Source organism: Athene noctua, chromosome 14 (assembly GCF_965140245.1).
Source record: "Athene noctua chromosome 14, bAthNoc1.hap1.1, whole genome shotgun sequence".
Classification (NCBI taxonomy): domain Eukaryota; kingdom Metazoa; phylum Chordata; class Aves; order Strigiformes; family Strigidae; genus Athene; species Athene noctua.
This window is the reverse complement of record NC_134050.1, coordinates 21,547,503-21,572,216: the sequence shown is the minus strand read 5'-3', so window position 1 is coordinate 21,572,216 and position 24,714 is coordinate 21,547,503. Positions and strand designations below refer to the sequence as shown.

The following is a 24,714-nucleotide window of genomic DNA, read 5'->3' as shown; positions in this document are numbered from 1 at the left end:
ATGTCCGCGATGACCCTGAAGGAGAAGAGCGGTGCCGCCTCCACGGCGGCCGCGCCGGGCCGAGGGGCCCGGAAGGCGCGGGCCCGGAAGCGCGGGGGACACAAGATGGCGGCGGCGGCGCTTCGCTGCGGGCGGCCGGGGCTGTGCTGGCGGCTGCCGGCGGCCGCGCCGAGGGGCCGGGCCGCGCCGCCCGCGCCCGGCAGCCGCCCGCTGTCCCGTCTGCCGCCGGGAAGCGGCCCCAGGCCGGGCGGGCAGAGGAGGGTGAGTGAAGGAGGGAGGGAGGGAGCGAGCCGCGTCCTTCCTCGGCGGCGGAGCCGGGCGCGACGGGCCGCGCCGTCCCCCCCTTTCAGTCACTGAACAGCTTCTCCGCGGCTGCTGGTGTCGTGGCGGTCGTTGGCGGCCACCGTCGTGCTGTGCGGGGGGCTGCTGGCCGCCACGAAGAAGGTGAAACGGCGGAAGGAGGAGGGTGAGTGCGGCGGGGAGGGACTGGACCCGGCCCGCCGCGGGGAGGCCGCGCTGCCGCGGCGGGGCCCGGCCTGGGCTGCCGGCGTGCGGCCAGGCGGGAGAAGCCTCCGCAGGGTTGTAGTTTGCATTCAGATGATGTACTTTGTGCATTCGGATGTCTTTTATCTACTCGGGCACCCCACTGCATCACGGTGTGCTTTACACAGTGCTGCTCTGTGCCTACGTGTATAGATGTGCCACAGAAAATTTTCAGAAAGTCAAAAAAACCTTCAAGGTTGAGCGTTCTCAAATTTTTAAAGGCACGTTCGCGGTTGGAGTGGTTGGGTTTTTGTCACGCACGCTGCAGCCAGTCGATGCAGCACACGGGGGCTTTCTGCTGGTTTCACTCAGGGTACTGTGTGTGCCCATTTTACTCTCCTGCAGGAGCTGCCCATGGGTTTCATTTTCATGTTTTTAGTGTTTCCAATCAGAACTGCTACAGCTTCTGCGATATGGTCGGTTTGCAAAGGATGATTAGTCTTCTGTTTCATACCAAGCCAGGTACCTGGCTTTCTCCTTGTTGTCTTTTTTTCTAAAAAAATAAAAATACTATCAGATGATAGTGAACGAGATTATTATGTTTCAAAGGAGTTTAGTGATGCGTACAGTTTTGACTAAAATGGAGTGCTTTTTGCAAGTCTTGTCCACATGGAGCTTCTGCACAACGGGTGTTGGTAGATCTTGACATTTCAGCATCCCGGGCTGTGACTTGGAGAGGTTTCCTGAATCTCAGCTGCTTCAGAAGCTTCTCTTTGGAAGCAGCGTGGGTTGTGGCATGGATGTGTTTGGTCCCCTCTTGGTTTTTTGTAGACCTGGAGAAGGAACGGAACCGAGGCATTGGGAAACCACTTCCAGGAGGTCCCTTCTCACTCATTAACCATGAGGGACAGCCCAAGACCAGCAAGGACTACATCGGCCAGTGGGTGCTGATCTACTTTGGCTTCCCACACTGCCCTGACATCTGTCCTGATGACCTGGAGAAGATGATTGAAGTGGTAGATGAAATTGGTATGGGAATTTGGTTGGAATAGTGGTGCTTTTTATGGGAGCTTCAGGTTTGTTGTGGTAAAATACCTCAAACAATAATAACTGATGGTTTTTTTTAAAAAAAAAGCTTGCCTGCTGCTCAGTAGTTGAATTAATTGGTAGGTGACACTGACATCCGTCCATCTGCCCGTCACTAGGATCTGGCATGTAGAGAACGACAGTACTGATCTTTCTGCAACAGGGGCCTTGTAATAAAACGTGATGGTGACAGGTTACAGGGAACGGTGCCACTGCATTGGAGTTTTGCCAAGAAGTGGTTGTGGGGTGTGTTAAGGTTTTTTTCTTTCTTTTATTCATGTTGAGAACAACTCTCTGCAAGAGTCCCTTCTGAGAGTGTGCTGTGGAACAGAGGCTGGGGGAAGGCTGTGTGATAGAGGTGGTTTTCTCAGCCTGCAGGCCCTGAAGAGTTACAGAGCAGGGGTAATAGTAACGAGGGAGGTGGGAGGGTGGGCTAATAGGAAGAACATAGAGTGAAAGCTGTGGCTGGAACGTGAGGGAAAGAGCCTGAACTGTGTCTTCACCCTCCCACTCCACCATCACAAGGGTACGTTCGTTGTCTTGAAATGATAAATGCATCATGTATTTTCTGCATCAGAGCCCATTTGTCATCTCCGAAGCAGGGCAGGGTCTCCAGCTGAGAGGCTGGAAGTGTAGCTGCAGCCAGCCCAAGCACAGACCGGTGGCTTTCACAGCATTTGCTTCATTCACAAATCACATAAATTAAGATGCACAAAATGGCCTTAGGGTGGACTTGGATTGATGTTATGATAGTTTGGCTGTGAGCTTGTTTAAAGGGAGGTGACGAACGATTTTTAGTTCTCTAAGAAAAACAATAATTGTTAATGTCACAGATAGAATTCCATCTTTGCCTAACCTGACCCCACCCTTCATCACCCTTGATCCTGAGAGGGACAATGAAGAAGCCATTGCCAGATATGTTAAAGGTATTACTCTTTTCTTCCTTGATGTCTTATAGCATGTAATATAGAGCACTGAAAAGGAGGCTCTTGATGGGATTCTTTTCACTAAAACGTGTACATCTCTTCTTTCTATCTAGAATTTTCTCCAAAGCTGATTGGATTGACTGGTACCAAGGCACAGATTGACCAAGTGGCCAAAGCTTACCGTGCGTATTACAGTGAAGGTCCCAAAGATGAAGACAGTGATTACATAGTAAGTAAATGTAGAGCCTTTGCCTAATGAAGGACTTTGGATAAGAGCAACGTCTAGATGTTAAAGTCAGAAGACAGCTGTTGCAGTCTGTGCTGAAGTCTTGCATGATAGAACCCTGTTGCACTGATGTGTTGAGCTCTGTTTTAGAGGTCTCAGTCGGGATCGAGATGCCTTCTTACAAGCTTAGAACCTCACTGAAACCTGTTTTAAAAATGTGGAATCCCAGGCCTGCCTACAGAATAGCATACGAGCTAGCAAGCCTGGCAGTAGTTTGAACTTTTTTCTGTCATGTACTGTTTTTGTCCATCTGTTTTTCCTCTGTGCTCCAAAGTAAAAACAGAACTGGGAAATTAAGGCAATAGGAAGAGAGAGAAATGAGAGGCAAATCAGGTCACGATTCCTTCCCTGCCAAACCTACCAAGGAGCGGGGTCATCTTGGCAAGAGACTTGGGTGATGCAAAGCCTGCCTGCAGATACCGTGGAGATCTTCCTCCTGTGTCAAATGACCTCGAAGAGAAGGGATGTTAATGCTAAATTGTTAGCATAAAATATGTGGAGTAATAGCGTGAAAGGGGAAACGGAGGTTTAAGTGAGGCTAAACTGGGCAGTCAGAATCTTATCCTCTGGCAGTGAATAGGACTGGTTATAGGGCTCAGAGCTGCTGCCAAGGCCTTTCTGACTTGCCACATCCTGAGCAGACTGGAAGAGTAAAGGAGGTACAAGTGATACAGCAAGTGAGGATACGTGTTGTCTGATCTTTTGGTTTTTTTCTTCATTACAAGAACTAAGTGCATCAGGGAAGACTAAAAACAGGTTCAAAAGTGAACAGGTGATGATGGTTCTTGTTGCAGTGGCCATGTGAGAAGTGGCATCCCTCCTATGGATGCCCATGACAGAAGTTTGTGGGAGTCCACAGGGACACCTGTTAGTCTTTGGAAAAAGCAGTGTGTTGAGGATTACAAAATGCACAGAGATCTTTGCCTAGTTCGGGAAGCCTGTGGGCTAAAAGTGTTTGGAAACTGGGAACAGAGGAAGATAGGATATTTTGGTTTTATACTCCTCTTTAAAGCAACCGTTTCTGGCCACTGTTTGAGGTAGGATGCTGAGGAAGATCCGTTTTGGTCTAGTCCAGTATTGTCTGTTATTAATCTGTTTTGAAAAACACCTGACTGCAGCGAATAAGTTATGCACGTGGAACAAAAAAGCGGTGCGTAGAAAGAGCGAGAGCAGCAGCAGATGATCTCGGTAAAGAGAAGGTGGAATCGCACTGGTGATATGCATTGCTCTACATTACTGAAAGGGGTATGAATTGAGAGACCAAGAACCTGTTTTGGCTTAAAGCGGCAAGTCAGCAGCTACAGAAGTCTGTGTCTAAGATACTGTATTTGAGTGGAGGAGAGAAGCTTGCTGGAGAAATTCAACACCAGTTTAAATCCATCTAGCATCAATCTGAAATCAATCTAAAAGTACTACTTAAAATCAGATTTCTAAAAGGGAGCTGGTGGAAATGCAAGACTGTGTTACAGGAACAGGATTGGCAAAGGATACCCGCTCAGGAGCGGGGAAAAACATCAGTAGAATCTGACACTGTGTCAGTGAACTGAAGTTGATGAGAGATGATGGAAGGAGGCTGGAAAAGCTGAAGGAGTGCTGCTCCTGAGGGAGTAAACCACGCCTGGATTCTGGCAAACCACATGTGGGTTCTGCATGGCCATGAAGGGAAAGTACAGGGGCTCAGCCATGGAAAATAACTCTGTAGATGACGGCAGCTTCAAGGGAGGCTGGGGAGAGAAACCGAACTGCAGAATGTGACTAGAGGTGTAAGGAAGTAGGAGAAGGGGTTCAGGATCCAGGGAGAATACTGCTGGTCTGTGCTAGGGTTGTGAGTCTGAGAAGGGAAGGGCAGCAGGGAAGACAGGCCCGGGAATTGGGAGCAGGAGAGCAGCCTGGGAGCCCCAGCCGTGGTACCAAGGAGGAAGAGTATACTTGCACCTCTCAGGATTTGTCGTAGGCTCTTGGTTTCGAGAGGCTGTGAGCTCTGTGTGCGAGGCAGGAAGGCCAGAGGACACAGATGTCTGAAACAAGATGGAAAGAGGATACCAGCAACAGACCTGGGAGGGAGAGCTTGAGCCTGGGTTTGTGCCTGCCTGAGACTTACCCAGGTAATTACTGCTCTGTCAGTAGGAGGTGGGGAAGAGGAAGAGGTCCACTACAGCATTAAACTTCACTGCTTGTTTTGATTTCAAAAGAGCACTGAGATGACCATTTGGAAATTATAATTTCTAAACATCTGAATTTTTCAAGTAATACTTGAATGTTACTAGTTCCTATTCAATAATCTCAATTTTATATTTCTCAACACCAGGATATCCAATTTACTTGTTTTATCCTGTGGTTTACACGATTGCATTGACACTCAAATGGGGATCTTATACAGTGGGAACAGTGCAGGCTTCAGACACACCTTGAGAAACAGTGGTCTTCTGCATTGCACAAACTGCACTCCATCCTGACTGTATCTAATCTTCCGTGGGCTGGGGAGTTAATCAGGTAGCCTGCTCAGAGCATTTTTTTTTTTTTTATAGTTTCCAGTTGAAGGCTCTAAATTGTGATTCAGCTTCCTTAAAATGTCTCTTACAACTTGATTTTGTGATCTTATCTTGAAAATCGTAGAATCATCTAGGTTGGAAACTAGAGTAAAATATTTGGGTTAAACCTGCTTCAATAACATTTTGAGAAGCATTATTTCAGTGGCAGAAGTGCCATTAATTGTATGCATCCTTTTAGCTTGTGGAAATGTTTATGTGATTTCTTTTTTTTTTAACTTCAAACACAGTTGTACTCTCAGTGCGTAAGTACATTTCGGTTCTTTTTCTCCAGTGGCAGTGAGACGATGTAGGCACTTGAGCGATCACAGATTCATGGCCTCCATTTTCAGTACTTTGTCTCTTTGCTCATAAAGATGTTGTCACAGTTAGATGCAGACAGTACTTGCAGTGGCATTTTAAATAAATTTACAGTGGAGTTAATCATGACTTTGAACCTTTTTTAAGGTTCTTTCAGTTCAGACAGTAGAGGGAGCCCCTTCCCAGCACGTGTAATTCCCTCTGCACCAGGTCCTCGATGTGCAACTCCGGTATCCCAGTGATGCTCTCGGTCCCATTGTTTGCACTGACAGTGAACTCGATTTAATGACTTACCTCTTTTTATATTGGATTTACATCATTTTAGCAGCAGGAGCTTGAAGACCTTGTGGGGGCCATGGAGCATCATGAGAAGTAGAGGGGAATTGGGAAAAGTGAGGGGGAAAGACTACGAGCCTGCAAGTTTGCCCCAGCCTTGTGTGTGCTGCAGGAAGGGTGCCTGCAGCTTAGGGAAGACTTGTCTGATTAAAGTATTCCTTCTCACATTCTGAGTATGCAGTTCGTTTTCTCTGTTTATTTTCCTGAGTAAAACAGGGAGAGATCGCTGAGGTGATGCTGAGGTTTTCCTTATCTTGCTTTAGCTGCTTGGTGAGAAGTCTTGTCAGACAGCTGAACCAAAGGCTGAGTGGGACACTGTGCTGCTGACTAGAGATGAGCAGGATGTTGCAGTATTTAAAGGGTGGCTACAAAGAAGATGGACACTCCCATTTTACAAAGGGTGACATGGAAAAGCTGAGGGATAACGGGTAGAAGTTACTCCTGGGGAGATTCCAAGTGGACCCGAGGAAAATTTTTCACAAAGCGAACAATCAGCTGTTGGAATAATCTCCCCAGGGAAGTGATGGGTTCCCTAACGTTGGACACTTAGATTTGGTTGGATGGGGTGCTGGGCCATCTTGTCTAGACTGGGCTTTTGCCAGGAAAGGTTGGACTAGATGATCCTGAGGTCCCTCTCAGCCTGATATTCTGTGATTCTGTGATCTCCTTTATCAAGCCACAATGTGCTTTCTTGCAGGTGGATCACACAATAATAATGTACCTCCTGGGGCCAGATGGTGACTTTGTGGACTATTACGGCCAGAATAAGAGGAGCGCTTGAGATTTCTGCTTCTGTTGCTGCACACATGAGAAAATACAGATCCTAAAACACAAATTCTTCAAAGATTGATGTGAACATCACCTGCGGGTTTGGCTGTAATTGGGCGTTGGGTTAAAGCAGAAGCATAAAGTGTAACATCCTGTCACCACATGCTTCCTTTCTTCCAGATGAGAAAGGCAACCATACTTCTGCAAAATACCATTATCAAGAATCTCTGTAGAGCCTTCCTGATGGATATTATGTGCAGCAGTGGGTAGGCTACAGAATGAAATTCGGGACTTCTCAGAAACATTGTTGGGAGCAAAAAACGCTTTTCATTTGAGAAGAACGTGTGTATCACTGGTAAAATTAATTGGTGTCTCTTGGCAAGACATCAGCGAAGGACAGTCACTGCAGGAGGAGGATTACTTGATGAAAAGTCATGTGGACCATGGCATTCTCAGAGGACCTCTGCCTTCTTTTTTTTTCTGCACTGTTTTGCCTTCTGGGAGGGGCAGTTACAATATTATAAGCAGGAGAGCCTTAAGAGGACTTCTTCATCAAGTCTGAGAAGGTGGAGAGCACTGAAAGTGTCAGCAGCTTCCACACATAGGACCAGCCCTGTAGTGTGCCTGATCTCTTCCTCATTTGAATACGGAAATGAAATGCTGTTTTTCTTGGTATTTTTCCAGGTGAATTCTGTTAACTTAATAAGGAAGTGAATAATGGATTGCAAATAGATTTTTCTTCCGGTCTAAATAATTTCATGCGTAGTTGGGCCTGGTTGTGCTATGGTGAGTAGTGAAGTGGAGTGGATAAAGGGGGTCTGTGGCCATGCATAGGGCTGTCGGATAAATTCTATGCAGTGCAGCATTTGAAAACAAAGATTGCTTTGTATAAGCAATATATATTTTTCTTTTTCCTTAGTTAGGATTGACCAGTATATCATCAGAACTTTGTATACTGGTCAAGCTTCATCTTCCTGCTCTCTCTCTTTCTAAAAAGCAGTGTGTGTGTAGAGTAGTGCAAACCACAAGCTGAATGTGCATTTTTAAGGTGGCTGAACCCCAGAGAATGGCCCACAGGAGACAAAACAGAAAAGCTCTTGGTGCAAGTCCCGGAGTGTTTCAGACTAAATGCAAGTGTTCCTGCACTGGTGTTCTTCTGAGTGTGGGGGTTGGAAGAGAATGTTCCTGTCTGAGGGACGGTGCAATGTCTGTGGGAAACTTCCTTATTTCCCAAATCCTGAAAAACAGTAAACTTAACCTGCTTCAGAGCAGTTACGATGAAGCAGTGCGTAGGTCCCCATCAGCTGCCCTACACTGCTACGGTGACCTCCGGGGCGTATCAGGAAGGTTACTGTGAGTATGTCTAAGACTGCACTCTTCTGATAAAGCTCTTTGAAGGAAGACAGTACCAGTTTACAGTGGGGATTCTAAAAAGTGTCTGAGTAGAATTAAACTCAGGAGCTGAAAAGGAAGTCAGGTGTTTTTTTTTTCCTCGTTGTGCTGGCTGGCTTGATTGCAGTAGGCAATAGGAGTGGCTTTGAAAGGAAATTTCATGCTTTAAGTCCTCTGTTCGAGGCTGTGTCAGATCCAAGGTGTTATCAATAATATTGGTGTCTGTGATAACTGGCACCCTGGCAATACCGGTTTTATTTTCATGGAGTGGTTGCAAGTGTCAGCACTGTTTCTAAAGAGCCTTTCCTTTCTTGTTATTCTTCCCCACAATCCTGGAGGTAATTTATTTCTTTACAGAGCTGACTTTTGGCACCTGTTAGCTCTGCATTTCTTTGGGTGGCTGTGCACCAGTTTTTTGCCACAAGACAGGCCATGGCTTGACCTGCCGGTGATAGTCCTGTGGGAAGCTGGACTGGAAACCTTTGGAGCCCCCTTTGCAACCAGCATTTCAGTGTTTCTAGGAAACTTATCTTGCCAGGACTCTGAGCCTCCCTGCTCCAGATCAGTGTGTGTGCCCTTTTCTCATCGTGACCTCTACCAGGTGGCCTGGTTTTGGCTGGGATGGAGTTAATTTTCTTGAGCTGGGAGGGGGCACAGCCAGAGTGCTGGGCTCGGGTTGGCTGTTGGAGTAGTCCATCTGCTGTGACATTATTCTTGGGATCAGAAGGAGACGGGTTCTGGTTGGGGGTGGTGGGGGGGGTGTATCGTCCTTTTGTCGGGATCGCTGCCGAGGTCGGGCTGGGTGTTGGTTGGTGGGGGGTGAGCGATCACACTGTGCATTACCTGTTGGTACTGCCTGTTACTGTTTTGCTGCCATCACTAAACTGTTTTTATTTCAACCTACAAGTTTTTCCTTTTTGTCCCTCCCCTGTTTTCCTGGGCGAGGGACAGGCTGCGTGGTGTCTGGCTGCCGGCTGAGTTCCAACCAGGACATCACCTCTTTTGGAACTTCTGATGCAGTTGTTTGAGGGTGACTTGTGCAATAGAGTGCCTTAGGACAGAGAAGGTGGTAAATTACATTTATCCCGTCCTGTGATATAAGCCACATGGAAATACCACCTCTGTATCAGTGTCAGCGTCCCAACACTCTGGCCATTCGCTAGGGTCAGTCTGTAGTGGACAAATGCATGTTAACTGGTAATGAACAGAAATGAGCAGTGAGAACTGCTAGTGGGGACAGTGTTTAGAAGTGCAGTCCCGTCCAGCTTTTTCTAAAGCCATCTCTTGTGCTGTAAGTCCCCAAGTTCTTCTTTACCTTACTTGCATTGGGGAAATACTTTTTTTCCTTTTTGAAAAAGCCAGAAATAATCTGAATATTTTTTCCTAGGGGGTGGGGTTGTGGGGGAGTTGTGCTGACTGTCTCGCTGCTTCTTCTGTATTAGAGAGTCTGTTCCTCCCTGTTCTGTATTTCTTGCAAATCCTGGTGTAGAAGACCTGGTGGGAATGTGACTAAGAAATGGAGCGGCTGATCTGTGAGGATACTTGCCTCTTTGAAGTCTATTTGTGCTCCCCTTGGTTACTTCCAAGAGCTTAAGATACCCTGTGGAGAAAAGCTTAATTTTAATACTGTAATTTGAATCTTTCAGGACTGAGAAGACGTAATACACGTTTTTCAGCCATTTCCTGTCTTCCAAGAGGAATGGGAAGGAGCTGGTATTTCAAAGCTGAAAATGCAGCAGGTTTATCATGGGCCTAAGGGAGAGTGTATTTCTTTAAACCCCATTTTACTTAAGTGACCACTGAGCAGAGGAGAGGTTCGAAATTGGTGTCTGCAGTAGCCTCTGCAAGGAAGAGGGCTTGGCCTGGGGGCTTGTCTGTTCTGGCCTGGGTAGGGTCTGTGTCAGCAGCAGTCACAGAATGCAGCGTTGCATATTGTGCTGCGCCAGCGCGCATCCTCCCGGGACTGAGGCCTCCCTTTGTGTGTGGGGTCTCTTGCTGCCCTTCCCTTTTTCACAGGGGAGCATGTGCAAAAAGCATGGCAGTTTCCTTGAGTCTTCCCCTGAATCCCTGTGCTGGTGGTGTTTTGCATGCAATGGAAGCTCTGTGCTTCTGTATGCCTTCTACGGGGGCATGTACACACTCTGCGGCAGGAGGTGGTTTAAAGGGAGGGGGTTTAACTGATGTAAAGGAGGTGCTTGTGCAAAAATGTCATGAGAGGGCCTAGGCAGATGGGTTCCTTGCCACAGTGATCTTCAGTAGGTTCTGGTCAGTTGTTACTGGCAGCAGGAAAGAAATAGTGAAAAATCGACTCCTGTTCGTGAGGGATTCCTGGAGAACAGTAAACTGCTGTTAAACACCTACTACTCACCTCTCGTGTCTGGGCAACAAAAACTGGCTCTAATGAAGTCAGTCATACCACAGATGCCCCCTTTTTTCCATTGTCTGACTCCACATTTCATCCCTCATACCTTTTAACATACATCAGTCTCTGGACAAAACTGGTTTTCATAGGTGACACCTTCAGATCTGTATTTCTTTATTTGACTATCCAGGAGTTGTTTGTAGCTGTGGAGTCTCCAGGGCCAAGTCTCATCATCCTGTGGCTTTACTTCTCTACACAGCCTCCTTTGTTTGTGCTTGTCAAGGTTTCTGCTGTCACATCAGGCTTGTATTTCTTTATATTGCATCAGTATGTTAGTGACAAATCCCTTACTCTGCACAGAGTACAGTCTGTGTAAAACTAGGCTTGTATGAAGTAATCGTAAGTAAAAATACACCAAATTAGCCAGAACCACCTGCTTAGAAGAAAATACTGGTATTACAGTTAAGCCGAGTTAAAACAAAGTAGAAGTCGGTAGAAATTTGGATGAGGCAAGCCTGCCAAATCTCTGTCCCAGGGCTTTGCAAACTCAGTACAAAGCGTGTGGGCTGCAGCCTGTCAAGGATCACCCAATCTGCATTTATTTCCCTAAAGCAAATTTGCAGCTGACTCCTGCTGCAGAGACAAATGTAAGATTTCTGTCTTCTCCCAGATGTTTTGTCGTAAGCGTCATGTCCTTTAACTTGTTTTTCTGTGTCCTGAAAGGCAGAGCCACTGATACAGGAAGCTTGTGGCTGAATGGGGGGCCTCTGGGAAGGGCACAGAAAGATACTGGATGGAGGGACCAGCGCGGGGACCGTGTCACAGTATTCAAGCATGTGTCTTGCCTCTGAGTAGTGGGAGCAGCTGATGTCCTGCTTTTCTGCCTCCAAATTGATCCTACTCATCTCTTTTCCATTGGCCTTTTCCAGGAGGGAAACTTTCTTTGGAAGTGAGGGGTTTTTTTAATGGATTGTATCGTTTTGTTCGTTTTCTTAAAAAAACCCCTGTTGTTTAGGCTTTCACCACCCTGCCTTGGTGACAGCAAGGAGCACAGCTCTGATCCCTGCATGTTTAGGAGGAACAAGGGCTGTGCTGAATGCTCACCAGGAGGAGGCAGAGCTGTTCAGGGGGTGGATATGTAGTGGGGGAAAGGGAATACGCTGGGGTAGGGCTTGGAGACCCTTTGTCAGTAGAGCAAACTCCGCCTGTACTCCTTGTACCCAAACCCCCTGTAGCCCAGTGTGCAGTGCCCAGCCCACAAAGAGGGAGCTCAGGTCTGGCGGGGGAGTTTTATTACAGGGCTCCATGCCCGTGGCTGTGCTGAGCACTGGGCCGGGGCCGAGGAGTGCCTGGCTCCCTAAGTGGGTCTCCCCTGTGGAAACTTTACTGGGCTACGGGTTTCACTTGGGAAATTTGTGGAGTCTGGTGCCGTGAGGGTGAACTTCTGTTACCTCGGGCAAACGGGGACTCTTGGATACCCTGTGGGCAGATGGACGATACACAGAGCCCAATCCACAGCATTGCTGTGTGAGCCCCCACCACACCCAGCTCCAGCCTACTTGTCCTGTAAAATACCAGGCAGAAAGTAGCATCTCTTCAGAGTGGCTGGCACCTCTAATACCGACTGCAGAGCTGATGCCATCCCCGGCTGGGGACTAGTGACAGAGTGTCTTGAGGAATGAGGAACAGCTCTGTTGGTTTACCCAAGGAAGGCAGCACAGCGTGTGCTGTGTGAGTAGCCCATGGAGGAGCTGAACTAGTAAGTCGTTCTTAAGCCACCTGGGTGAAGCTGGCTGCTTTAGGAATGTTCTCGCCACCAGCATGGGCAGAGCCAGGGACTGAAGAGGTGCAGAGATCGCGGCTTTAAATGTGTGCAAAGCCTGGTGTTGCGTATGCAGCCCAGATCATGGAATAACTCAGATGGGAAGGAACTTTGGAGGTGTGTCCTCCAACTTGCTGCTCAGAGCAGGGGCAGACTGGGTTGCTCAAGGTTTTAAACAGCTAAGGCTTGAAAACCTCTAAGGATGGAGGCTGCACAACCTCTTTAAATGGGTGAAAACATGTTTTCCGCTAGAGCAAATCTTTTTCTTTCTCTCCAGCTTGGATTTCTCATTTTAACTCCTTTCACCATGCAGCAGGGTGAAGAGCCTGACTCCACCTTCCTGATAACCTCCTCATAGGTATTGGAAGGCTGCTGTTAGCTCCTTCTGCAGCCTCCTTCCCAGGCTGAACAAGCCCTCTTCCCTCAGCCTCTGCCCATGTTGTGTGTGATGGCTGGCTCCAGACCCCTGACCGTCTTGACCTCAGATTCTTCCTTCCTGGCTGCTCCCTGGCCAGTCACCTCCCAGCACGTGTTTTTGCAAGGGCATTTTCCTTACTGGCTGCAGGACTTTGCATTAGTCCTTGTTGAACTTCAGGTCCCTGTCAGCCCATCCTTCCAGCCTGTCTGGGTCCCTCAGGATGGCGGCTCTGACCTAGAGGGTATCAGCTGCTCCCCTTCCTACACTGCCATCTTCAAACTTCGTAAGCGAGTGTGTTGTTGCCTCTGCCAGGTCATTGATAAAGGTGTCAAACAGGAAAACTCCCAGGACTGACCCATGGATGTGACCCGCTAACAACTGTCCTCTGAGTCTTACTGCCCAGCCAGGTTCTTCACCCATCTAGTTGCCCACCCATCCAGACCATAAACTCCTAGCTTGGACGCAAGAATATTGTGGCAGACAGTTTTGGGAGCTGAGGCTGAGCAGCATCCACTGCTCTCCCCACACCCGTGGATCTGGTCATTTTATCATAGAAAACAATCAGGATGGTCAGATGTGATTCACCTGTTAGTAAATCAACACTGACTGTTCCCAGTCACCTTCTTTTTTATGTGCCCAGTATTGTGCTCCAAACACGTTTCTGTGGGATCTTTCCCTCTTTGTTACATTTTTTTATTTTGCCCTTAAAAAAGAAACCTGTCAGGAAAGCAAGCCTTTATCTTGGCTGATGTGGGAGCTAGACTGGGCATCAGTCCACAGTCATCAGGGCAAAATCCAAATCGTGTTTTATTTTTCCATACTGTCATGTGTACTGCCAGTGTGAAAATACTCCGTGTGCCTGCCATGACAGCCACAAGGGCTCAGTCCAAATCCAGTTTTGATCTTCAGGAGAATTGACCTGGATCAAATGGCCTGTGATATGAGAGTTTATCTGCTCCCCAGCTCTGAAACCACATGCACTGCAGCTGACGAGCTTGCTTGTGCCTAGAGCAGGTGAGTGCAGCAGAGAGGACATGGCTCCCAGGCAGGGCCTTGTCCTCAGTGTTCATTTCAAAGAAGCTTGTTTTGACCAGGAGCTGCTCTGCTCCTCCCTTGTATTCGGCTTGAGCTTTGCCCCAGCATGGGGCCAGGGGCTTTTGGAGTGGATCTCCTGCTCCAGGCCATGCCTTGTGCTTGGGCGGTGAGGACTGCCTGGGTCGTGCGTGTGTGTTCACACAGGGCTGTGCCTGCAGTCCTGTGGTGTGTCTGAATGATGGTAGTGTCTTTAATCGCTCATGACTGTCCCTAACCAGAGCAGCCTGCTGTGCCCTGGAGGGACTCTGAGGACAATTCCAGTGCAGGTATTTCCCGGAGTACTGGATTTACCTGCTGCCTTCAAATAAACTCCCCATCTGATGGAGTACCTCACACAAGGTGGGGAAAACAGACATTTCTGCTGTCTGGAAACAAGGTACAGTGTCCTGGTAGGCTCTAGATCCACAGACATCAGTTGTCTTCCCCGACCACTCATATTCAGCAAAGACTTCCTGATGGTGCCAGCTGGGCCCCTGTGCTTCCAGGGCTTGATGAGTCTTGACAAGGAGTTTGCTGGCTGTGGGGTGCTCCTGTGTTGCTGGCTGGGCAGTCACTGGCCACGCTCCACTCAGCACAGGTTTGTACCAGCACCTTCTCTGAGACAGAGACGGCCTCAGGAGCACTCCCAAGACACTCCAAAGCACAAACCAGCCAGCTTGACCCGGGCAAGCTACAATGACTGAGAGAGGGCAGGGAAGAGCCATAGAGTGAGGGTCTTCTCCCCTCCTTAGGGGTCCCCACAGCCTTTCTCACACTGTCCCTTGGTGAACTTCAGGTTTCTTGTGTCCGTATCTTGTCGTAGAGTTACTTCATGCGTCCTTCAGCTCCTGTTTGTTCCAGCTTCCAGTCACTTATCTTGACACTGGCGTCTTCAACTTAGACACTTGGTTTTTTAGGTTTATGCGATTGGGGATGTACTCAGGGAGTTTTTCAGAGTGTCCAAGGTCTGTCTTATCTTTCCTAGGCAAGGAGTTACAGGTTTCAAAGCATCTTACAAGCGGGTAATGACTACAGAGGGTAGTTAGGAAAAACTATAAATGAAAAGTAAAAGCTAGTAAAACACAACTGATGTCTAACGTTAAAAGTAAATGTAGCAATTTCCCTTCAGCGTGAGGCCGAGGGAGGGACAGACTTGGGGGCAACAGTGGGGAGCAGGGAAGACCGAGGGGTCCACCTGAGCAAACACCTGGCCATGCAACTTGTGTCTCCTCCACTGTGGCTGCCCTACACCCTACATCCCTCTGGGTTCTTCTCGGCCCTATTGTTTTTCCCTGCCCCCCTCTGCTGGGGTGAGCAGTGTGGTGCTGCTCACGTGGGGGTTCAGCTGATGGAGACACAGGCTGCTGAAGCACCCCAGGTTCAGGTGCCTTAGTGCTGATAGAAACGCCACAGCCAGCCCTGCTTGGCTGCATTTTGGCAATGCCAGACTGAGCAGCATTGTTTGCCAGCACTGCAGGCTGTGGCACCATGAGGCTGTTGTTGTGGCAGGCCTTTGGAAACGGCAGCTGGTGGCACTGAACTGCAGAGGCAAAGATGCCTGGCCATTTCAGAAAGCTGGCTGAAACTTAGCATCCTCCTGCAGCCACCCGGAATCACTTAATCTTTGCTGCTTGTTACCGATGAGCAGCTTGAGGAAGAAAGCAGGTCTTCCTCGTCTCGATCTTGGGTCAGGGCTGTGCGTGGTTTGCGATACTGTAGCTCTTCCTCCCTTTCTCCAGTGTGCAGGTATCTCCATTTGCTGAGCCTTTTCTCACTCCATCAGACTTGTGTGGGCCAAGCACTGACCCTGCGTTAGGAAGCTGCACTCCCATCAGCCCACGGCCAGGACTGTGGGATGAAGCGGGGGGGGGCCCTCTCGTGCTCTTTGGTGAACTACAGGATGGAGCTGACGGCTGAGCGCTGAGTTGAGCTCTTTACCACCTAGCTGCAAACTCGTATACGTATCCTCAGTCAGGTCAAACAAAACGCAGACTGCTGAGGAGTCCAACAGAGCTGTGAACAGCTTGCCATGATGCACTGAGGTTGCCAGTTGCAGCCGAGGCTTTCCAGTCCCTGATCCTGGAAGATGCCAGAGCTGTGGCTCCGGGGCTGTGTGTGCTGGGGCTGCTCAGGAGCTCCCCAGCCTTGGGGCAGCGAGGGTGCACTTAGGGAACAGATATTCTGGGCCGTGCTATGGGGGGAATGGCCACAGTCCTTGCTATTAGATGTGAACTGATAAGCAGGTTAGTTTTACTGGATTGCTCTTAGGTTTTGTGGCCTAAAAAGAAAAGCAAAAAGGTAACGATTTCCCCCCCAGAAGAGAATTCAAAAGGTTTGCTTCGGTTCAAACAGAAACTGATTTGTTTTAAAGCAAGCTATGCTGCTCATGGAGTATCTAGCTTCTGACTTGTAGCAGCTCTGCATCAGTTGTACGTGTTCCTGGGAGTATGAGGATCTGTGCTGGGGAGGCCTGGGCAGGACTGGTGACACCTGTCTCTGCAAGAACCAGCTCATTCTGTGTTTTAAGCTGTGTATTGCTACTTTAATACAGTAGGTTCCTTCAGCGTTCCGGGGGACTCACTCAGCTACAGCTTAGAGAACCTCCTTGTTCTCCTCAAGTTCTTTATGCAAAACTAGACAGACACCGACCAGTAAATCCGCCTTTAATTGGGGGGGTATATCGAGCCATGGGTGCCCTTATGTGAATGAAGGGCAGCAATAAAAACTTCCTGGCCACACCAGGGCTAGAGAGCCTTGCAAGGCAATGCGGCTCGCTGTGATAGCACCCTTGTGGTCTTCACCTCAGTGATGCAGGGAAGTGATCACCTGCTTTGCAGCTTATTTACTTAGAGCAACTCACAGCAACTCACAGTGATTTCTGAATATTGCTTAATAATCTTGCCTACCCTGACTGTTCTGTGGAGGCTTACCAAGGGCTACTGTCTTCATCAAAACAGCAGTTTTCTGTGGAAACTTAGCAAGAATTACTGTGTTTGGCAAAAATAAGAAACGTGTCCTTGGAAAGCAGATGGGTTCTAACTAGTTTAGTCTTTGTAGTGGCTGGATAGTCATGCATGGGCAGTAGAAACTGATATAGTGGTGCTTTTAGATAAGACAGAGGTGGTAAACCAGCTGGAACCACTCTTGTTGTTCAAGAAATTGGCTGAGAGGATCTGCACATGCTCGGTGGAAAAGTACAAGGTGAGGAAGACTGTGAGCCTTCCTCCAACAGGCCCAGAGATGCCCCCCAGGAGTCAATGGGCAAGGCGGAGAACATAAACTGCTGACACCAGGCTCTAGAACTAACCCAGCCTCACTTATGCATATGGATATTTGTGCTATGTCATCCAATGAATATGTATATCCACACTCGATCAGTTTCTGGTCAAATGTGCAGTGGTTGTGCAAGCTTTGTGGAGAAATCCCCTTGCACCCTGGCACCGGAGTAGACATCCCTGCTGTATAACTGTTTGAGTTGTAGAGCCTGTGTCCGTGAATCAGAACCAGAAATCGGAGAGAAGGGCTTTGCAGGGAGATCAGTGTGGCACAGCCTGGTATTGGCACAGAGTCTGTGGTCTTCATTTTGGTTTGGGGTCTGTTTTCCCCTGTTGAAAAGATCCCGTCCTGCTCTAGACTGTGCATGTGTGCAGTGTGCTCCCTGCAGCTCCCTGCAGCACACACGCTCCGAGCCTCGGCCCCAGAAATCATGGATGTATTTTGCTGATCTCTTCATGAAAACTTTCATCGTAGACATCCAGCAGGGAAGAGGTCAGCCTAGTCCTTTTATATTCAAGAAAGCGGAAAGTAATTGAAACCAGAAGCTGGTGAACCCTAGGAGGAATGCAGCAATAAGCACAATTCCTTGTGTCAGAAAACAGCTGCAGTGATAATTTGTCTTAGTTGCAATTTGATGCACATATAATCTGCTTTATTCCAGGTGGTTTTACTACCTTTTGAAATAGCCGCTATAATGCAGAGCTGCAGTGCAGAAGAGGGTGTGACACCAGCCTCTGGCTTTCTTAGAGTGCTCATTTTCCAGGTAATATATATTTCTGAGAAAAAAACTAGCAAATTTACATACAAGCTCTGTAATTAGACCTTCATCTTCACTAGAGTAATTTCCAGTGCCCTGTAAGACCCGACTGGTTTTAGAAAGGCCCAGCAGCCCCATCCCTACTGGTGCTGCATCCATGGGCCAGCTCCTGTTGGGCTGTGCCTGCGCTGCTCCGGGTGCCTTGCAGCAGTGACGGGATGGGACCAGGTTGAAGTCTGACAGCTTCTCACCCAGTGATCTCTGCATTTGCACCACACCATTTCTTAACTTAGTTTATATTTTTTTCACATTTGAAAAGGTGTCTGTTAAAGGGAGCCATTGCTCTGAACATGGGTGTGCAGCTAAAACCTCGCTCCCAGGCCACCGGCACCCAAATTGAGTTGTGGTGGACCACAGTGACCTGGGTTCAGAGCAGCAAGCCCAAGACCTGAGCTCGTCTTGCTCGGACTGCTCAGCCCCAGAAGATGCAGCTTTGGGTTTTCCTGAGGGCTGGCAGGATCCTCCACAAGTGCAGAGGTGGCACTGGTGTGTGACCTGCCGTAGGGAATGGCTCTGTGGGTAGGAGACTGATCCTGCATGATCCTGGGGTTTAGATGAAATGGTTGAGCTGTCTTTCAGCCCAGGGAGTGCAACAAGAAGTGTCTCTCTACAGGAATAGGACCAAAACCCACACGTCCTGGGAGCAAGGTGTCCACCAGCTGAGCCCAGGAGCTCCCGAGCCGCAGCCAGGTTTCCTTCTGCCACCCCTGCTTCTGACACCGACTCTTAACACCTGTCTCCACTTCTGCTGGGAAGGTGAGGAACATCAGCCCAAAATCCCCAGGCTAAGAAGAGGTTTGATTTCGGGTCTCCAGTGTCCTGTCTGCTGGTCCTGCTGGGGGCAGCCAGAGCCGGTCAGAGGGGCTGAGCTCTGCTCAAGCTCTCCGAAGGCAGTGACAGGCTCTGGGACTGACACTCCAGGCTTGAGTGCTCAGCATTGGTTCTCAGCTCACGCTCAGTAGATCCCCCTTTCTTTTAGCAGACTTTGTGAACCATCCTCCTGAGGTGCTTAACGATCCTCTGCACAGCACAGGGAGCTTCATGTCCAGCCCCAAGAGTCTGGATTTCACCCTGGAATCCAGTACCCAGAAGCTGGCACCCAGATGTCCGCAGCCTGCTTTGAGTCTGGCCCAGTGCGGCGGGTGGAGGAAGCAAGCAGCCGATTCAATGTGAATGGTAGAGCAAGCTTCTACTTTATTGAGAGAAATCACCCCTTCTATAAGCACTCTACAATAATCGTGCATACTGCTCAGGAATCTATTGGATACATGTAACAGGCTACATTATAATACCCCAGCCCCTTGTGGCATTTCAGACATGTCACAACATCTTCCCTCTTCTGAACCTGATTTTTCTCCCAGGGCCGTTCCTTTATCATACACAGGTCATAATGTACCTTAGTTTCTCTCTTTGTTAACATAACAGTCCTTTGTTAGCATAACTGTACCCTGTTTTTTTTCCTTCGTTTACCTCCGATGGCTGCAATCGGCTTCTGCAGAGACCCATGGCCTTGCTCTCTGCAAGCCGTTCTCCAGCAGCCCAGCCTCTGTCCCTTAGAGGAGACAAATTATTCCTGTGTGATCTCTGCAGAGTGGGAAAAATAGCCACTTTGCCAGAGTGAAATACGGTGTGTTTCTGAAGCAGTTGCTTTCTGAAAAACTTCAGACACGTGGAATAAAAGCAGTACTCTTTCTTGTGCTTGCTGAAATTTTGGAATTTCCTTGCTTGGGTTGAAAGACCTGCAGTGTCCTCCTCATTCAACTCTCATTGTCATTTATGAAAAGACGTTTAAGTTTTAGATGTATCATGGCACTTTGTGATTTTCACTTGCACGAACCTCTGTCATCCCTATTCATGCAGCTTGTCAGACATTCAAAGGCTCCAAGGAACAGACAAGTCTAAACAGAGCAAGGTTTGTTCACTTGTTTCTTGAGCCAGAAAAATCTAACGCGTGCTGCTCTTAAGAGCAAAGAAAAAAGGCCAGAGTCTAGATGTGCAGATTCATCTGCACTCCCCGAGCCTCTCAGCATTTGGGCTTTGCAGCGTAACAGACCCATCTCCGCCCTTGCTACGGGCTCCCTTCTGATCAGATTTTACAGCAACGATTATCTTGAGAAATGTTTTCGTGTAAGGATGGAGAACTGCTAGCAATAGGAGTGTGGCTGTTGTAGTGAAAAGTGGGGCCTTTTCACATCGCAGGCGCGTAACAGCAACGGCTGCTGTAGCGGGTTGCACGGTTCATGGACCAGAATGACTTATCTGAAGGGAATGAATGTGTATTTTTTTAGCTACGAGCCCTTGCTGGGCTGGGGAGAGCAGGCAATGAGGCTGCAGCTTGTGGACATACTGGACGGCCCGAGTCCGAGCATTTGAGACAACGGCTGCCTACAGATGGTTTTAAACAATCCGGTACGTTCTTGGTGCAGTGCCCAGCAGGAGAGCTTACCTGGGGCACTCCCAAGCTTTGAAGGCTTCACCTGTGGTTGACATTTCCTCTTTTAAAAACCGGGTGCGAGACTGATGGCGAGGCGGGGGCTGGATGAACGCGGCCCTGGGAGAGCTTCTCCAGCCCCGTCCTGCCCCCGGGCCGCAGCGCTGCCCCCGGCGCTGCCCCCGCCTCAGCACGCGGGGGGTGCCTGTCCCTTTAAGAGCCGCGCGGGAGGGCAGCGCGGCCGCGCGGCGCGTGCGGAGCGGCGGCGGTTGGGCCGTTGGGCGCGCGGCGAGGCGAGGCGAGGCGAGGCGGAGCGGGGCGGCGGCGGCGGCTCCCCGGGGCGGCGGCGGGACTCGCTCCTTCCTGCGCTCCCGGGCAGCGCCGCAGCCTTGTTCCGAGCGGGCGGGCGAGGCGGAGCGGCGCGGGGCCGGCCGGGCGCGCTGAGCGGGGCCCCGGCAGGAGCGGGAGATCGCGCGGGCCGGAGGTGACGGGGGCTGCCGCGGGCCGGGCCGGGCCGGGCGCTGAGGAGACCCTTGTGCCCCTGCAGGGAGCGGCGGAGGCGAGAGCGGCAGGAGCCGGGAAGGCGGCGGGAGAGCGGGGGAAGGCCGGGCCGCCGCGGTGGTGAGTGCGGGGAGTGCCGGGGCGGGCCCGGGGAATGCGGGTTTGTGGCGCCGGCCCCTCGGTTCGGGGGCGGCAGGGACCCCGCGGGGGGCGGGAGGGGCTGTGCTCGCCGCTGCCGCCGGAGTTGGGATCTCTCGGGGCGTTTGAGGGGCCGTTTCCCAGCCATCGGGGTCGGGAGGGGCTTTGCTCTTGCTTGTGGGGCGCTCTGGAGCCCCGTGCCCCTGGCTGCGGCGTGTTCTGGGAAGGAGGAGCCGGACCTGCGCCCCTCTCTGAGGGCGTTTGTCTTCCTCCGTAGGCTGCGAACCCCCAGAGCAGTTTCCACGCTTCGTAGCCTGGGGCGCGTTCCCTTCGGTGTCCGTCGGTGCTTTGTTGTGGTGGGAACTCGGGGCCAGAGGCGGGGGGGCAGCGGGCTCAGGTGGGGTCCTGGCCGCGGCGATGGTTCCTGGGCCTTGTCTGAGAGGTGCAGCCGAGGCGTCGTCTCCTTGCTGAGCAGAGAGACGCTCGCCTGCCTCTGCCGCCGAGGGGGTTTGCTTGTGGGGGTCCTGCGGGCCTTTCCTGCGGGCTTTCCCCAGACCGGGGCAGAATACCTGCCCTTAGTTCAGGTCTTCGCCTCACCTAAAGCCCAGGTGCCTGTTTGGGGCACTCTGGCGGCCCCGGACACTGAAGCGGCACCTTTGGGGTTGCCCAGGGGCTCTGAGACACTGTGGGGTGAGAACTGCCAGCTGAAGGGCTGCTTGTGCCCGGTGACTGAACGGGAAGCTGCAGGCTCCTTGATAAAGAGGAGTCCTTTTTGGCTGGGTGAAGTGAACTCTTTTATCTCCTTGTCTGTCACCCGACGTGGCTGCCGCGGTGTGCCCGTGCGGTGCCCTCCGCCTGCCGCCACCTGGGCTGGCTGTCCCCAACGCGCCCTGGCTGAGCTCACAGGTGCTGCTGCTGACCCCCGGGCTTGTGTCGCAGGTCCCACGTAGTGGAGGATTTATTTCTTCAACGGATTACTTTCAGAGGACGCGGAAGGTGCAGAGGTGAACGCGACTTTTGGGAGAGAGCCTGGGTACCCTGAGGGCTGGGCCTGAGGGGGGCCAGGCTTGCCCCTGGTGTCAGCCCAGCCAAGTCAGCAGTGGGGTATCGGGGGGAACCATGGGGTGTGGCTGAAGAGGTGACCCCTGTCTGGCATGGCTGGGGGGGAGCCGGGCCAGGGGAGCGGGTGGATGGCGGGAGAAGAGCTTGCGGGTGCCCTGGGTGAGCTGGAGCAAAGCCGGGGGGCACGTCGTGCTGCAGCCCAGCCCTGGTGGGTGCTCTTGGGAGGAAGCGCCGCAGGAAGGACCCTCACCCAAAGCACCGGCCTGGGTGTTGCTGACACTTCTCTCAGGGGCAGTAGGATCTCAGCAGAGGAATTGAGGCACGGGGGGGTTTCCGGTGAGGGACACACCAGGAGGAGCTGGGCATGTGTTCTCCCATTGCTGAGGGGAAAAAAAAAGAAAAAAAAGAAGGGAGACAAGCCCCCAAGCCTAGCTCCAAACCTCTTACCATGTGTGATTCTCTCCCTCACCCCCCCCAGAGCCACGCGCAGCCCAGACGCCCCTGCGCACCGCGGCCCCAACGTGGAGGAGGAAGGAGATCCCCTTTGACGAGGACATCAGCGACCTGATGGATGCCATGGGACTGGGCAGCAGCCCGGGAAGAGATGGCAAGAAGGCAAAAGAGTAAGGGCAGTGCAGGGGGGCGGGAATAAAGGAGGGGATGGCTTGTGTCTTGAGATGGTGCCACCATGGTGGGTGGGGGATGCTGAGCTTGTGCCTGTGGGTCTGCGCAAGGGGCAGGAGCAGCCTTGTGTGGCAGAGAAGAGCCAGAGCAGGCTGGCAAGGCTGTGTGAGGAGGAAGAGCCCTGCCTCTGGGAGAAACCCATCTGCCGCTGTGTCCCCAGCAGAGAGGAGGTCCGGCCAGCCCGCGCCATGCTGGACGAGTTGCTGGGACGAGGCTCCGCGTCCAGAATCCTGGAAGAGCCCGGCCTGGGAGAGCGCCGGGAGGTCACACAGAAGTACCACCAGAAGCAGCCGGGTGAGCAGAGCCAGGGATGCTGGGACGGGCTGCAGAGGTGGCAGCACTGGCTTGGGCGAGCGAGCTCGATTTCTACTGCCCTTGCAGGGGAAATGCCCTTTGCGCCCTTGCGGCAGCTTGGCAGCCTTTGCACAGGGTCTGTAACTCGGCTGCCTTTGGCCGTGGGCTGAGTTCCAACAAAAGTTTTCCCCAGCCGTGCTGAGGAGACCCCTTGCTGTCCGGTTTCTGGGCACGAGGTTTCCAGCGGTGTTTTCCCGGAGGCAGCAACATCAGTGGGAATTGCAGGGCGGGAGGAGGAGGAGGAGGGCTGGAGCCTTTGCAGCCGGCTGCTCCTCTGGGTGCTGAGTCAAGGCCACTTGTCTGAACAGAGAAGGAAGAGGGTTGGCGCAAGGAGGATTATGTGTTTGGAGCTTACCAGCCCTCAGTGGCCTCCACAGCCAAGGGCCAGCCGGCAAGAAGGCAGCCTGTGAGGTATTGTGCTCTCTGTGTCTGTAGCTCCAGGCACCGGCCACGCTGCCCCTGCAGCGGAGCGGGCAGGGTCCCCGGTGTCCCCTCGCAGGCAGGGGTGCAGCTGCTTCTCCTCACAGCAGGTTTTCAGCCGAGAAGAACGGTGAAGTTAAAGCAGAGCCCCTCTCCAAAGCTCCCCCGTTAGCCAGCCAGAGGCCCGTGCAGGGCCGCAGGAATCGAGGTGACTGGCGGGGCTTGAAAGACGAAGACTTTCTGGATTTGGAGCTGTCATCTCCACCGAAGGCCAGTCCTGCAGCAGCTGGGCGGCCTGGCCCCGCCAGACAGCTCCCGGCTGGAGAGGAGGCAGCTGCTAAACCTGCCCCAGTGGAGGAGGAGGAGGACTGGCTGAGCGCTGCCTTATCCCGCAAAAAGGCCCAAGCGCAGGCTCAGCCGTCAGAGGCAGCACAGCGGGATCCCTCCGGAGATGCCAGCGCCCCAGGTGCGTTTTGTGTGGTTGTCGAGTTTGGGCAGCAGAATGCAGAGAGGGTCCCCCCCGGCCCTGCAAGAACGACCAGCCACAAAAAGGCCAGAGCCGCAGCATCGCCCTTGTCCATGCGAGCGCTGCCCGGGCTTTGCCCAGCCGTTGCTGGAGGGGGCTGCCAGGCTGCAGGATGCCACCATGCCCGTGTTGTGGCGTGGTGGGGACACGGTGCCGGGGCACACTGAGCTCCACAGTGCTGCCTGTGGGGTTTCAGGGGGCTGCTGGGGACTTGCTCTCTCGGAGAAATGGGTGGGCCTAAGTTCGTGCTGTCCCTTCTCTCTCCCTCTTCCCTCCTGCTGCCCCAACCCTCGTGCCACTAGCGCTGTGTGCTGGCAGACCCCCTCCTGCCCTAGGCTGAGGCTGAGCGCCACTCGAGAGGCCACTGAAAGTGGCTGAGGGGACCCAGCCTCCTCCCTAGTTGATGGAGGAGGAGGAGGAGCTGTGGTTTTCCCCCAGACTTACTCTGCAGAGCGGAGTCCCCACCACTGTGCGTGGGGTGGGGTAGGAATGCGGGTCTGGATGAGCCTATCTGAGCCTCTGTCCCCATCCCCAGCTGCCAGAGTGTAGCAGGACCCTTCTCGCTCTGCCAAGGAGAGCCAGGCCCTCATCCTTGTGGGAGGGAGTGGTTGCCCTTGGCCTGTCTGAATCACAGACTTGTTCCCTTTTCAGTCCCTGCAGCCTTGTTCCCGGGAGAGCAGGAGACACAGGGCCCTGCCCCGCT

General features: G+C 51.7%; 2 protein-coding genes across 2 annotated transcripts; both read left to right on the top strand.

The window, feature by feature from the left end:
* LOC141965904 (protein SCO1 homolog, mitochondrial-like) lies at positions 1-6,747 on the top strand. The gene is made up of 6 exons (XM_074918095.1): positions 1-265; positions 362-466; positions 1,315-1,512; positions 2,403-2,495; positions 2,609-2,724; positions 6,664-6,747. The coding sequence occupies exons 1-6, from the start codon at positions 1-3 to the stop codon at positions 6,745-6,747; spliced, it is 861 nt and encodes a 286-aa protein (XP_074774196.1).
* A 15,408-nt stretch (positions 6,748-22,155) lies between these two features.
* Positions 22,156-24,178, top strand: LOC141966248 (fas-binding factor 1 homolog). The gene is made up of 5 exons (XM_074918676.1): positions 22,156-22,186; positions 22,506-22,650; positions 22,875-23,005; positions 23,374-23,476; positions 23,596-24,178. Exons 1-5 carry the CDS (start codon positions 22,156-22,158, stop codon positions 24,176-24,178), a joined length of 993 nt encoding a protein of 330 aa, XP_074774777.1.
* The last annotated feature ends 536 nt before the right edge of the window (positions 24,179-24,714 follow it).